The 15,145-nt window shown below is 39.4% G+C and overlaps 2 protein-coding genes across 2 annotated transcripts in view; both read right to left on the reverse strand.

The window, feature by feature from the left end:
* Positions 1-2,578: 2,578 nt before the first annotated feature.
* Positions 2,579-6,917, reverse strand: LOC117521942 (G2/mitotic-specific cyclin-B2-like). Its single transcript, XM_034183311.1, has 7 exons — positions 6,222-6,917; positions 5,358-5,609; positions 4,909-5,067; positions 4,114-4,350; positions 3,906-4,046; positions 3,029-3,139; positions 2,579-2,963 (listed from the first exon to the last, which is right to left on the reverse strand). The coding sequence occupies exons 1-7, from the start codon at positions 6,369-6,371 to the stop codon at positions 2,853-2,855; spliced, it is 1,161 nt and encodes a 386-aa protein (XP_034039202.1). The 5' UTR covers positions 6,372-6,917; the 3' UTR covers positions 2,579-2,852.
* Positions 6,918-10,646: 3,729 nt separating this feature from the next.
* cars1 (cysteinyl-tRNA synthetase 1) overlaps positions 10,647-15,145 on the reverse strand; it is a 44,219-nt gene continuing 39,720 nt past the window's right edge. The window contains exons 21-22 of the mRNA XM_034183320.1: positions 11,772-11,855; positions 10,647-11,301 (exon numbers count right to left, since the gene is read on the reverse strand). Coding sequence (XP_034039211.1) covers positions 11,173-11,301; positions 11,772-11,855 — 213 coding nt within the window. The 3' untranslated portion in view covers positions 10,647-11,172. The remainder of the gene's footprint in view (positions 11,302-11,771; positions 11,856-15,145) is intronic.

The following is a 15,145-nucleotide window of genomic DNA, read 5'->3' on the forward strand; positions in this document are numbered from 1 at the left end:
CCATTGAGGAAATATTGAATTTTACACCCAAGTCAAATGAACCCTCAGAAGAACTTGAACCTAACTCTTCCAACAAAAACAATGTTGAACCTAACTCTCCCAACAATGTGAGAATGCAATTAACTGTGCATCAAATATCTCTATTTAAGAACACTTATATAGAGACATATGACTAGAACATATGTTACTATTATAAATGATTTTTTGTTCAGCATATTTCATATTATAACAAATGTCAGGTGGTGCAACCAATTTAAACAAAAGAAATTATATGTTAAAGTGACTAAATGGTTTTTTAATGTGATGAATGTAGTTATTATACTAAATATCTGGATTTGCGTATTTGTGTTTTTATTTTTCTGTCTTTAAAGGCAAAATTGAATGTTAACTTGGCTCAAAACCTGACATACAGAATGCTAAAATCGTAAATTATTGGAAAAAAACACAATGATAAAATAATAACCTGTTACCTTGTGTAGACATGCTAAGGAATAGTTGCAAAAGATTTAATATTAAAATAAAGATTAGGAATGTATACCGATTTTTATAAATATTTGGATGCGCCACCTGACGTTTTTTTGTCATGCAGTTCAAAATACTGTTTCAAAATGAGTTAAAACAAGTTAAAAATGTTATTCAATAAATGAGATTTGTTAAAACACATTTTTCTGGACTCAAAAATATGTTTTACATCTATATTGAAAATACTTTATAAAATTACCTTTTTTGAAGCCTAATTTGTCAATGACCCTTACATTGTTTTATAGTTTACTGTTGTTTAGTGGGCACGTGCTACGTTTATGTATTTTTTCTAGCTTTATTTATTGTTAGTATTTTTGATATTTATATTAATTCATTTACGATATTTGCCTTTTGCATGTGTTCATGCGAGACGTTTGATTTATATTTGTTTTGGTATTATTAGTGAGGTATATATATATATAAACGCTTATTGAGTGTTGTTAGAAGGAAAGGTGATGTAACACAGCGGTAAACATACCACTGTCCCAGCTTTTTGAAATGTGTTGCAGGCATCCATTTCAAAATGAGCTAATATTTGCACAAAAACAAAGTTTATCAGTTTGAACATTAAATATCTTGTCTTTGTGGTGTATTCAATTGAATATAGGTTGAAGAGGATTTGAAAATCATTGTATTCTGTTTTTATTTACATTTTACACAACGTCCCAACTTCATTGGAATTGGGGGTTGTAGATTCTTAACACCTGTTTATGATCAATCTCTTGAAGGTTTCTTGTCATTGGCAGGATATTTTATGTGATTTTTATGTGTAATTTTACTGCTTAAATGAAATCAGCCAGTCAAATCTAAATATTACAGAATGGTTTTGTTATAAAAAGTTGATCTTCAGGAGATCATGACAAAAAAAAAATTTCAAATTATTTTAATTTATATAGCCCCAAATCACAACAAAGTTGCCCAAAGGCACTTCACACAAGTAAGGTCCAACCTTACCAACCCCCAGAGCAAACACACAGGTGACAGTGGTAAGAAAAAAAAACTCCCTGATGATTTGATGAAGAAACCTCAAGCAGACCAGACACAAAGGGGTGACCCTCTGCTTGGGCCATGCTACAGACAATTTAAATATTTGCCCCTTTTTATTTCATTTTGAAATGTATTGATTTTAGTTGGGATTCATGATTGCCATTATTCCAATTAGCAAAACTAAATGGGGGAGAAATAAAGACTGTAGAAGAGTATGAAATGGAGCAGCTCAGCATCTCAGTCAGAAACCAAACCTAAATGCAAGAAGTCTGGGACTCCTTGACTTTTTAAACATTTTCTTTAGGACATTTAAAAGAAACATTTCCATTAAAATTTGTATAATTACAGCATTTTCTTACAAGAAAAGAGATTGCTGACAAAGGTTCCTCAAGTCACATCCACAGACTCGAGTTCCTCCAGAGGAGTGATGAACTTCTTGATGGCTTCGCTCACAGGTTTTGATTAGCTGTCTGTTTCAGGCAGATTTAGCAAACAGGATCACAGTTTGTGTTTCTTACTGAGCGACGTATTTCAAAGTGTTCACGTATCTGTCCCCCTAACTTGTATTTATAAAGAGATTCAGAGCTTCATTAAGGTTGACTAACATCTTGTGATTTTTCCACATTTCTCTTCCTGCATCTCTTTTTGTAACATCACAGCTTCTTTGTGAAGTCCTCCTTTGTATTTGTGTCTTCTTTAAAGCTTGCCTTCATGGTGTGCAGCTCCTCCATGAGCTTCTGACTAAGTTGATTTTTGCTGAGGGCTTCCTTCTTCTCAGTGAAGCAGCGATTAAGCATCCAGGTGATCCTCTTTCTCCTGCTCAGATGCAGAAGTCACAGGTGGTGACATACCATTGTGTATACGGTGTGAAAGGTAATTATACACAGAACCCTTTTCAGCATGTTTACAGCTGACAAGTGTCAACTGTGTAGTTTTATTTTTGTTCAAAGGTTGCATATGAACAGTGCATCAGATTAATTTCATGGAAAGCAAAGCATTTACTGCAGCACATTATAGACATATGCACACATTAGTCTGTTATTTCATAAAAATAAATAAATAAAAAGGAGTCCAGCCAAGGGCTCAGATGTTCACAAGCACCTGAAAAAGGCCTGAATGCACAACTTATAAAATAAGAAGCATTTCAATTTACTTTATCAAAAAAGAAAAAAAAAAAGGATTTTGCTCAGAATGGCACTAAAACCTGATCAGCTCATCTGCAACCACAAACAGTCAAGTTGAGGCCACGAAGGTCAAACTGCTAAAATGTTTCTAAAAATCAGAAGCTGCCACCACAGGTGGTCCTAAAATAAAGTGCAAGTGAAGGCAACGCAGAGTGCGACTCAGGGGCTGTTCAGGGCCACGGCCGCCATGTGCTTCATGACCGAGGACTTCAGCTGAGGGAGGAGGCTGACTTTCAGCAGCTTGCTGCTCGAGTATTTGTTCCTGACTGCCTGCAGGGGGTGACAGTTAGTTTAAGCCACATGACAAGTTACTGGGCTTCTGCCGGCAAATTTACCTTGAACTTTGTTTTGCCCTCGTTTACAGTCACCACATTTTTAGCGATGTGCTGCACGACCGGCTTCAGGTGGGCGTCGTCATAAGTGGAGTAGTGCCGCTGTGTCTCCGACTGCAAGAGGACAAGACAAATGGAACCACGAGTTCAGACACTTGTACATTAAGACAGAAAGTGATCTTTTATGAAAGGAAAGTCACGAGCTGTAGAGTCTCACCGGCCACATATGGACCCTCTTATGAAAACCAGTTCATTATAGCTGCTGCAGTGCAGCTTGAATTAGTTTCCATTTTTTGGTGATGATTCATGGTGCTTTGCTTTCTCTTGTCAAATGTGTATGATCCTCCAATTAGGGTTCTCAGACTTGTTAGCTAGCCACAATGTGAAAATGTGTAAAAAAAAAAAAAAAGCAGTGGGTCACAAACTCATGACAACCCCCGAGTTTGTGGCAGGCAGCCATGTTTTCTTGAGCAGATTTACTGAAGGCATTCAGATCAGAAAACAGCATTTTGGATTTGCAATGAACACATAAAACCCCTTTGGACTACCGGACCAACATAGTGGCCTCATTCACAGCTCATGAAAACAGATATTCTTTAACGAGTGATTGAGGTATGGGATGGAGCAACGACACGTCACCTCCGGCAAAGTGGCGAACCCAAAGGCAAGAATTCGTAATTCTTGCATTGCCTGGAACAATGAGATTTATACACCAAGCTGACCTGAAATGAACCCCTGTACATTCAATTCATGAGTCTGACCCCTTTGAAAAATTACCAAATTAAATGTATTTTTAATGACTTTAGTGATGTTTTCATTGGTCTAAAATGGTCAGCAGCAACCCATTGGCAAAACAATGAGCAGAGCTCCACAGACTCACCCACGGCTGGCCATCAAGCAGCAGCTGAGCGAGGCACAGAGATGCAGCGGCGACCTCAGAAGGGTGATAGTGAGCCATGTCGTAGTCGAGGAGGGTCAGCTCCATCAGATACTTGGCCAGAGTGTGTTTCTCAACATCACACTGAAGAACAACAGCTTTAATCTCCTCATTACAACCAAACACCGTGCTCCACACCCACACAACTTACGTTTGCCACCTTGGACGCCCTCCTGAGGAAGTGCAAAGGAAGAGGACGGCCCAGGTCAAACTTCAAGGTCTTCAAAATCATCTGCTCCATCTCCAGAATCTGAGACTTTGTGAAAGCATTGTCTGTGATGTAGGCAAAATCTCCCACCTCTGGGCTGTACATCTCCTCATACTTGGAGGCCACCAGCATGGCAGTCACACCAGCAAGCTGCAGCTTTTTGCGGGTCACCGGCTGCACCTGCAGGGGGACGAGAACTGACAAGAGCATCAGAGGATCTCAGTATGTAAACAGGAACACATTACACCTGTTCTCCATAAACTTCACTGGCTCCCCATCACCTACAGAATCAGTTTTACGATTGCTCTTAGTGCATCCATGGCAATGCCCCCACATATCACTAATCTTCTCCATCCCCCTCACACCAAACTTCACACCATGGGAGACAGGGCCTTCTGTTCAGGTGCCCTTCATATATGGAACTCCCTCCCAGACCACCTGAGGTCTCCACAAACTGTTGAAGCAATATACCCTCAATATGTACCCATTTAGACAGGCCTTTCACAGCTCTCAGTAATTTTGACCTGTTGCAACTTAAGTCTATTATTCATTTAGGCTTTATTCCATTTCACTGACATAAGATTGTGTTTTTAATCTCTTGTTTATCCTTTGTTTTATTTTTTTTCCTGTAGTACTTTGAGGTTTTTATTAATGAAAGGTGCATTATAAATGTATTATTATTATTATGAGAGAAATTACATCAAAAGTGCAGCAACTAAAGTAACTTCTTGTTGTTACCTGGAGAAAGCGATCCAGGATGGCGACGGTGAGGTAAAGAGTCTCTTGGAGCAGCTGGAACCTGGAGTGGACCTGGACCAGCCAGTCGATCAGCAGCGCCCTCATGGAGCCTGTGATTTCATAACCCTGCAAGTATCTGGGTCTCACAGACTGCTGCACCTTAAGACAGTGAGATGTTTGGGCATAAACAGCAGCAGCTCGGTTTGTAACTGATTAGCCTGTCAGACATGTCCACACACACATCTGATTTTATTACCAAATTAAACAGAACCGTTTGATAATGGACAAAACAAGACATTTAGATTTTTCTGTTTTTTGGGGGAAACACCAAGTGTCATTTGTTACAATTTTCCTGAGCAAACTAACAGTTTAAGCTGTGATTAACAGTTGCAGCCCTACGTGTCAGATGAAGGACGGGTACTGTCAGCACGTGTCCGAGAAGCCGTTACCTCGAGAGCGTGCAGATAAGTGTAGATATCTTTAACGTATTCAGAGCAGAGTTGTGGCATGTCGGCGTCCTGCTCGTCCACGTCCTCCACTGTGAGCAGAGTGTTGGAGAAGGCCTGGCAAAGCTCCGCCTCCTCCTTCATGGACACGTCAGCCGAGTCCTCAGAGACCAGGGGGAGAGGGTCTGCAGGGGCTTGGATCTGGACCAGAGTGGGTTTGACTTTTTGGACACCACATGCTTTGGTTGGTGCTCTCTGAAGAAAAGTACATTTAGAGCATTAAAACTGACACTTAAATTTTACTTCCCCTCAAGGGTTAAAGTTCAACCACCAGGACTTTCCTTTCCAGCTACATTCTGATAATATTCATGTATTAGAAAATACTGCACAACAACCATTAGAGGACAGGAACTGATGAGATTTTGTACAGTTTTGCATCAAGATGTCACGTCTGATGTCATGACTTCACGCAACACTAACACTAAACTGCCCCCCCCAGTTCCATTGCACTCAAATTTTGACCTGGTTCTTAATTTCCAGTCATTCAGTTTTATATTTAACATTTTTAACTGTCTCAGTTACAGTGTGTAATGCAGATGATGTAAAAATCCTACAGCAACAAGAATTTTGAGAGTACTGGTTAAGAGTGGCATCACCAAGCTTCAGGTGTGCATATTACACCAATGCCACATCACAGTCAGTACATTTGCTTGTAACAAAGCAACTGGTTGATCAAATGAAAGTCTTAATAGGTTTGTTTGAGAGAGACATTTTTCAGATTAATAATAATAAAAGTTTCCCTGAGCCTTTAAGTATTTGCCAAACAGACCTCATTACTTTGTTCAGTGCAGTTTTTTTTTTTTTTACCTTTGTGTTGCCTGCTGGAGGATGACAGTTTGTGAGCTCCCCAAATGCGACTCTTCTTGGACCTCCAGCTGCTTTAACTTCCATCTTTACTGATTTTTGAGAGTGTAGCTGGGGAAGAAAAATAAAATCAAAAGATTTAACAGCAGACATTCTGAAGAGTAGCAGACTATTTTAGTTAAAGACCAGAAGTGCTGTGGGGAGAAGACCCAAGAAACACTTGACTGATGACAGGAAAATAGTTTTATAAAAGAATTAAAGTCTCCACTGTGTGCTGGGTCACAGCCAGATAAACATGCCACGTGGCTGAAACGTCAGAGCCGAGGCTCCCTCACTGCATCCGTAACCCAGTACCAAAGACTTCCAGTAACAGCCTCAGGTCAGCTGGTTAGAGTCCAAGCCTCACCTTAAGGACCAGGATATAAAAGAGACTGTCTCCTGCAAATATATCTGCATTACCAGAGACCTGTGTCCACTACCCTCGTGTCTCCAGAAGCTCCTCCCAGGCATCTCTGAGCCTCAGATATGAATGTCACTGCTGAGACAAATGAATCTGTACAAGTCCAAATGTCTATGACATCAATGAAAGCCTGGATCTTGGTCTTGATCTGGGACAAAGTCAAACATTCCAAATCCTCAAGAAAAAAAAAAAAAAAAAAAACTACTACAGTCCAAGGACTCAAACCCAGATTGTTTAGTTTGCAGGCAGAGAATGTTGGACAATTCATCTGTCAAGAAACTGTTCTGTGACAGACTGATGTCCTGTCTAGCATGTACACCGCCTCACGGCCTGTGACTGCTGCGTTAGGCTCCGTGACCCTAATTTGAGGGACAGGTTGAAAATGTGGTTTAACTTTTTTTTTTGGTCCCATCCTCAAAGATCCACTTTGGTTGAGGATGCTGGGTTGCTAAGGTTAGACCTTACTTGCGTAAAGTGCCTTGGAGGCAACTTTGTTGTGACTTCCCTTACCAAAAAATAGTACTGATAAGTATATAAAAAGTAAACTAGAAGTATACTTGAAACATACTTGCATGTACTACTTTTTGGTAAGGGTTGGCACTATAGAAAATTAAAATAAATTGAATCAGAAAAAAAAAGTCTGGAGGACAGCACTATTTTTGATTAATTCAAACAGCAGCATTGGGTGAGCAGCGCCTCCTACAAACTTAGCGCGCTACTGCATGTCGACCTGAAATGTCTTTCTAGAAACACGACTTTCAATAGGGTCATAATTTATAGTTAAGCGTTTCAGTTCTTTCCTCGGACGGTTTGACGCTTTCCTAAGATTCGACACCATTTCACTGGGTCACGCTCCCCCCGGCTCGAAACAAGGTTCGGAGACTCCACACAAAAGCTCAACTGCTTCACAAAGCACTAGTTTCGTGACAGGACAAAACGCTTACGGCCAAAATAGCGCTTGGACCCTGTAACATTGTGGCTTTTTAATTAAGCTTTGAAGTCGTTCAACAAGCGAGATTATTCAAGAAGCTTTACATTTCGAAACTAGTGTCAGGTTTCGAAGCTTCCAACTCTTGCTAATGCTAAGCGCTTAACGAGGGACATGTGTTTCTTGACGTTTACTCACCAAAGGGCGAACATCCACAGCTGACATAATTACCCCCGGTAGAGAGGAGGAGAAAGCAATCCAAAAAGACTATTTGCTTAAAATAAATGAAGCCTCGTTTGTCAGAGGATTCAAATAGTGCTCCATCAAAGTTGATTGGATAAACCTTGGAAGGAAGCACGCGTCTGATTGGTTAAAGGGAGAGGATCAAACGTTAAATCACATTTTCAGTAAAGGTCAAAAGCAAAATATTTTGACCTATTTTTTTTTTTTTGGTTAATTTTTTTAACAGTGCCTATAAGTTTAACATTGCCAAATTAATTTTCAAACACACAAGTAAATAAAAAGTAAAGCAAAAGTAAAAAGTAAAATTAAGGTATCTGGATCTCCAACATGCATCAGTGGATCGGGGTTCAGGATTCTGCAGTCTGATGCTGGTCCTGGATCATGTGGATCATGGACCTCCATGACATTTGGCAAACTAGTTGATGTCAGTGTTGAATGACCCTTCCCTAATTTTCAACATGGTGCGTACAGAACCTTAAAAGTTACTGGGATGCAAAAAGTTTCACGATTGGATTTTTTTTTTGGCAATAAAATTCATGTACCCCAGAAACAAAACATAACACAATAAATAAAATGACAGAGGATAACACAATAAAGCATCAAACGTATTTCCATCATGGTTGTGGGCTCCAGTATGTTTTGATGTGACTTGGCAGGGGCGGATCTAGCTTCAGGAGAGCAGTTTGGGCTGCATGCTGAAGGCATGCCCCTTCCCAAAATGCTTTAAAAATCTGTATCCTTTTTCCTGCCTTCAAAGGTAACCTGCAAAGTTAAATAGACTATCTTGTCATTGTTAACACACAATTTTTATTTTAAGCACAAGAAATCTTATACAACCCCTGGCAAAAATTATGGAATCACCGGCCTCAGAGGATGTTCATTCAGTTGTTTAATTTTGTAGAAAAAAAGCAGATCACAGACATGACACAAAACTAAATTAATTTCAAATGGCAACTTTCTGGCTTTAAGAAACACTAGGTGTGTTCACTCCTTTTTAGATGCAGACTAACGAGCAGATCTGATATGATGCAGGTGTTAGTTTTGGGGATGAAAATTTACAGGGTGATTCCATAATTTTTTCCTCAGAATTGAGTGATTCCATATTTTTTTTCCTCTGCTTGGTCTAAAGTAACCGTTACTGACTGCCACAATCTTTTTTCTTGATTTCTTATAGTTTCTTAAAGCCAGAAAGTTGCCATTTGAAATGACTTTAGTTTTGTGTCATGTCTGTGATCTGCTTTTTTTCTACAAAATTAAACAACTGAATGAACATCCTCAGAGGCCGGTGATTCCATAATTTTTGCCAGGGGTTGTAATTCAGCATGTAACAACGACCAATCAGCCTTTATATTTCCTTATTTTTACACTTTTTGTCAGCAGCTCGGAGTGAGGGGGGTCTTAAGATTGTAACTATTTTCAATTTCAATTTATTTTCTATAGCTCCAAATGAAAGCACTTCACATAAAGGTCTACCCTTACCAACCCCTAAGCAAGCATGTGACAGTGGTAAGGAAAAACTCCCTCTGATGATATTGAGGAAGAAACCTCAAGCAGACCAGACTCAGAGGGGTGATCCACTTTATCAAAGTTTCACAAAGCTGAAGAAACAGAGAACATGAAATCAAAACATCTGCTGCACCAGCTATTTTCCTTTTTACCCTAAATTTAAATGAATACTTTTTGTCTGAAATTTGTGTCAAATTTTTAACATGTTAGTACCCATGAGCCCTAATATGCAACTGTCTAAAATGTGATCTGGCACATTTTTCTTCATTTTAAAAATAAATACATTTTTTCATCACAAAAAAGACGGAATATTGAGTGAAAAAGTGTTATTTCCTCCACGCTACTCACCCTTCCTTTAGCTAGACTTCTTGTTGTGTCCCACAGCAGACTGGACTCAACGTTTTTGAAATGGAGCAATATCTCCACCTAGTGGACATTTACCATTAATGCAGGTACATTATAATTTCACCAAGAGCTGTTAATTTTCTATAGTCGCCCACTTACTTTGTAGTTCTGTATTTGCCTTCATACAAATAAGTAAACAAAAACAAACACAAAAAAAAAACACTTGGAATGACTCCAGTTGTGGTTTACCTAAAATGACAGCACAGTGCTAACCACATTTATATGTACATGACGAAAAACAAGCTGCCAAGTTTTACTGAATCAGTAAAATACAAAAAAAATGTATTTAAGCATGTAAATATGACTGGAACTAAAATGATTCACATTTTAGTGTAGCTGCAGTAAAACCAGAGAGCACAGAATCACCTGACCCGGGTACGGGACAAGAATCATTAACGATACATTGCATATCGCGATAATTGTATGGTGGGGCCTGTAGTGAGGCATGGTGATGTTGTGAGTCCATTAAGCTCAACAACTGCATTTCAGGAATATTTAGTTTAAAAAATCTTTAATAATGCACTAATGTGATACGTATCAAATTGTACAACCAGAGTTTGTGTATTTTTATGTTCCTACTGTAATGATGCACATGAACACAGTTTTAAAAGATGCGTTTTTCCCAACAAATCAGCCAATATTAGTATTTACGTAATAATCGTCAACAGGTTAAAAATTATGAAAGATGATCGTGCACACTGTTCACAGGATTCAGCAAGTTGGGTCATCAAACAACATGGAGAAAAACATTTGAAACTTGAGACTTTTTCCACTGAAAGTAGTTTTTTTTTTTTAATCACTGAGTTATGACCATTTTTGCTTTAATGACATTCTCACCTGGTGAAACATAGAAAATAAAATGCAGAACTACGTAACAAGAAAACACTTGTTCCAACACAGGTTTTATTTAAAATTATATGACTGCAAAATGATTTTTTTAAGCTTATTTTATCCTGACATATGGAATAAATCACTTCATCTGAATGGCAGCATCTCAGAGATTCAGTGACAACAAGACCTTCAATTAACCAAACAGAGACACGGCGAGACAATCACCTTTAAAAACTAATTTTTTTAAATGTATTTATTGATTGAGTGATTTCCACTTTTATTAAGCAGCACAGTGAAACTGGTGAAACAGGAATCGAACACAAGATGCTCAGTGAGCACCGTGATTTTGCGTTTGGAGAACAGAGCTGGAGATGATCCGTTCCTGCTGCTGTGGAGACATAATGAAAGATTTTGGGTTTAGTTTTCCCCAACATTGGAATTCTACTTGCGTAGCCATCATCTGTATGAAATATAAACTGTTTTTGTGACGTTCAACAGCGTGTTTTCCTACGACACAGCCGGCGTTGTCGGTCTGGTTTATTCTGGAGGTATTGTGCCGAGTGGATGGTTTGGAAACGGGCTCAGCTGCCATTCTGGGCCGTCTGAAGATACTCGTTGTGTAACTTTTCCTGGGCCTCATAGAGTTTGCGGAGCTTCTTGACTTGACCTTTGCTGATCTCCTTCCCTTCGGCATCATGAGTGGGGAAACCCTGGAACCAAGACCAAGTTATAAAACCAAAGAGCGTTACTTCTCCAAGTCAAAACTCACAACAAACGTAGTTTTATATTATCACCTGAAATGGCTGTAATTCAAAATATCAGAACAGTCAGGTTAGACCCACTGAGATCGAGATTTCCTTTACAAGGGAGACCTGGACAATTATTAAGTTTCCAGTTCACCTGACCTGCATGTCTTTAAATGTGGGAGGAAGCCGGAGCACGCGGTGGAAACCCACACAAACACGTGAAGAACATGCAAACTCCACACAGAAAGGCCACAGGTGGGAATTGATCCCATGACCTTCTTGCTGTGACGCAACAGTGCTAACCACTAAGCCGCCGTGCTATTATTTCCTCCCCACCCCTTGGCGATGTCCCCGTGGACAAGTGATGATGCACAACAGCAAGCACACACTCTCAACCAATCAGAGTCCCCACCGTGTGACTAAAAGACAGTTACCGTTTCATCAAAGCTGGAATATTTGTCGATCTCTGTGCGGAACATTTGACATGGTGGGATCTTCATCTTTGCAAGTTTAGCCATCTGAAGGAGAACAAAAAAAGAAGTCAGTGAGGTCCAAATCCATGAAGCAGGCCTGTGAGCACAAAACAACCTGCAGACGACAGCGAAGAAAACCTGTTGAAAAGTGTTTGTCTTTTCCACAGAGGACGAACTTCCAGCATACTGACCAGGAAGGACCCCCACCACCACCACTTTCCATAAGAATCAAGTTTAGTCCCACACCCACATAGCCAAAACGTCACATCTGATGTTTCCTCACTACACGTGATACACCTCATGTTACTCTCCAGAGGAATTTACGTATTTGACAAAAGTCATTCCAGTGGTTCCTTCAAAGGGAACAAGCACTAATGAAGTCTAGTCCTCTTCTTCACGTCCATGTGTCACAACCACACAGGAAGACAGGAAACAACAGGGGCCTCACGTAGAAAGACATGCCTGGATTTCCTACTAAAACATGGCGTACGCCAAAACCCAGAAACTGACGTACGCACAAAAATATTCAGATGTATCAAAGTGTGCGTACGCACGGTTCAAAGCATGTTCCGTTTGTACATCCCAATCAACGTGGAACTGAGTGCACATGCACCAAGCTCCTCCCTTTCCACACCCCTATTTAAATATCCACATTTATTTAAATAGTTTGGTTGTGTTATTTGCCGGTCCCGTAAGTTTGGAGTGTAGTGTGTTTGATGACGTCCGCCATTGTCTCTGTGTTGTTCTGTGATAAATTAAAGCATTTTTAGAGGCAGCGTGCAAAAAGAACGAAAGCTGTGGCTCAGTCACCATAATCTCACACAGCTCGCATGTGTGTAAAGACCAAGGCCAGAGCAGTGCGCACACACTGAAGTAAAAAAAAAAAAAAAAAAAATATTAGGTGTGCGGTGGCTGATAGTGTGTGACATCACAACTTTGCACGTGTTTACTGACAAATACACGACACAGCGAGACAGCCGGAAGTTCTGCAGTTTCACCATCATGAATAACACACAATAATAATAATAACCACAAAAAACATATCACATGCCTGAACGTGCCCGCACTGGTTTTCATTTGGAGCAATTACACGAATAAACTATTTATCCACCAAGCAGCCATCCACCGCACAGCGTATCAGCCTCTAGTCTGGACATATGATTTGAACACTGATGAAATAAAAATGTTTCCTATTAACAAAAACAAATTCATCATGTGATGACACCTTTACAGCAATATGCGTACAGTCAGTAGCTCCAATTACATTCAGAAAAATGGCTTTTGCTGCAAATTGAGCTTTAATGTTGGAATGTGATGTACCTGGATGCAGAGCTGAAACAACTAATCGAGTTAATCTATTAAAATTGATTATTAAAATAGTTGTCAACTAATTTAGTCATCGATTAGTCGCTAAATAACTTTGTTTTATTGCAAATGTTTAGTTTCTTCCACATAATCAACCGAGCTTTCCTTTGAATCTTGAACCAATGAAGGAGTGCTTCGAGTTGCTGCTTCAATTTGTTTTATTTCACTTTATCTTAATTTTTCCCCACTAAAACCCTAAAGAGCATAAGTCTGTGAGGAATACTAACCTTTTTATGTTAAACTGATCTGTTATGGTCTTCTGAAACAGTTGATAGATGTATTTTATGCTAACACCAATGCTAATGCGTTAGCATGTCTATGGCGTTTTCAATGTTAAAGTTAGCATTAAGCTGCTGGAATTTCAGCATGTTTGTGCATTTGTTTTCTGTATAATAATTAATGGCTCAGTGTTTGTTGTTGTAAAAGAGTCAAATGTATTACAAATTATAATATTTTTTAATTTATTTGTATTTATATATTAATAATAATAGCAGCAATAATAATAGTAATAATAACTAATAATGCTACAATACAATTTTAGAGAAAGAGACATGAGTCACGTGTGTCATTGTCCACATAGTTTACAAGTTATACAGAGAATGTTGGACATATAATGAGTCAGGCTACAGTTTTTGATTTAGGTTTTATGGTTAACTGGTTATGCTAATTGCTTATTTGCAGCAACAAAAATACCTCTTTTTTCACCATATATTTTATAACATTTATATGCTTCAATGTTGTTTTATGGCAACTCGGCACTTTGATAAAGCAATGCCATTTGAAATAATTTTTTTTTTGTTCTTTATTATAAACTGTTTTATTCTTTATTATTTTATATTTCAACAGACAAGGGATATTTGATTTGTTGATTTTCAAGTATTTTAAGTTTTGAATTAATGTTCTGTTGTTAAATAAAGTGATGGAAGGAGAGAAAAATTGTTTCCCTGGCACATTTTTAAAAAATTCCCCCCTAATCCGATTAATCGTGTCGAAACCCCATCAGATTCATCGATGATCCAAATAATCGTATGTTGCAGCACTGCCTGGATGACATTCGGATGATTGCGTTCCACACAGCTGGCATGGCTTGGCTCAAGGTTGACTGGCACACACCTGATCATTCAGCCAGCTCATGCTGAAATGCTCCTGTTGCCAGGAAGCCCAGCGTGGTCAGCACCTGTGTGGGCACAGACAACCCCTGGCTCCTCGCCGTATTACGCTCTGGGCCGACTGCAGTTATGCGCACGACTCCAGTAACAGTGGCCAGTGAGCCAATTATCATCATTTGCAAGTAAATCCTTGCATTCCCTGAATACACGCTCACATCGGATTGCACCATTTGTAAGGTCCTCTCACAACGCTAACACAGCCACTGTTAGTGCCATTTTCCTCATTGCGCATGCTTTTATATCCATTCATAGAACTGCAAACACATGGGTGTGTTAGTTGTTCATCAGTGTGTCTCTGATGTGCACATCACTCTGATGACTTCATGTTTTCACACTATTAACGGTTCCCAGCATCACCTCTACGTGTTGGCAGAGGAACAATAGCTGTAGAAACGTGCGCATGCCAGCCAGGATTTGTGTGTGATGCACTGCACATTTCCACGGTCATTTCAGTTTTGATATAGCTGAACGTATCAATACTAAAAGTTACTGGTTATCTGTAATAAAAATCCTTTTTTTTTTTTTAGCAGTTTATCGGTTTACCGTCACAAAAGATAACTTTTCGGTTATCGGTTTAATGGTTATCAAAGCTAACTTTTTGGTGAGTTGTGTCCACCACTGCTATTGGTGTTAGGTCCCATGGAGGGGTCTGGGCTTCCATGACGTCTCCACTTCCTCCTCGCCACCCTCTGTCAGGGACTCAGGGATTTGTCCCTGGGGATGAGCTTCATGATGTACTTTTGGATGTTTCTACTTTCATCCTGGATCCTGGCTTTGGCACTTAAATGCACAGTACAGACA

The sequence above is a fragment of the Thalassophryne amazonica genome, chromosome 2 (assembly GCF_902500255.1).
Source record: "Thalassophryne amazonica chromosome 2, fThaAma1.1, whole genome shotgun sequence".
In the NCBI taxonomy this organism is placed as follows: domain Eukaryota; kingdom Metazoa; phylum Chordata; class Actinopteri; order Batrachoidiformes; family Batrachoididae; genus Thalassophryne; species Thalassophryne amazonica.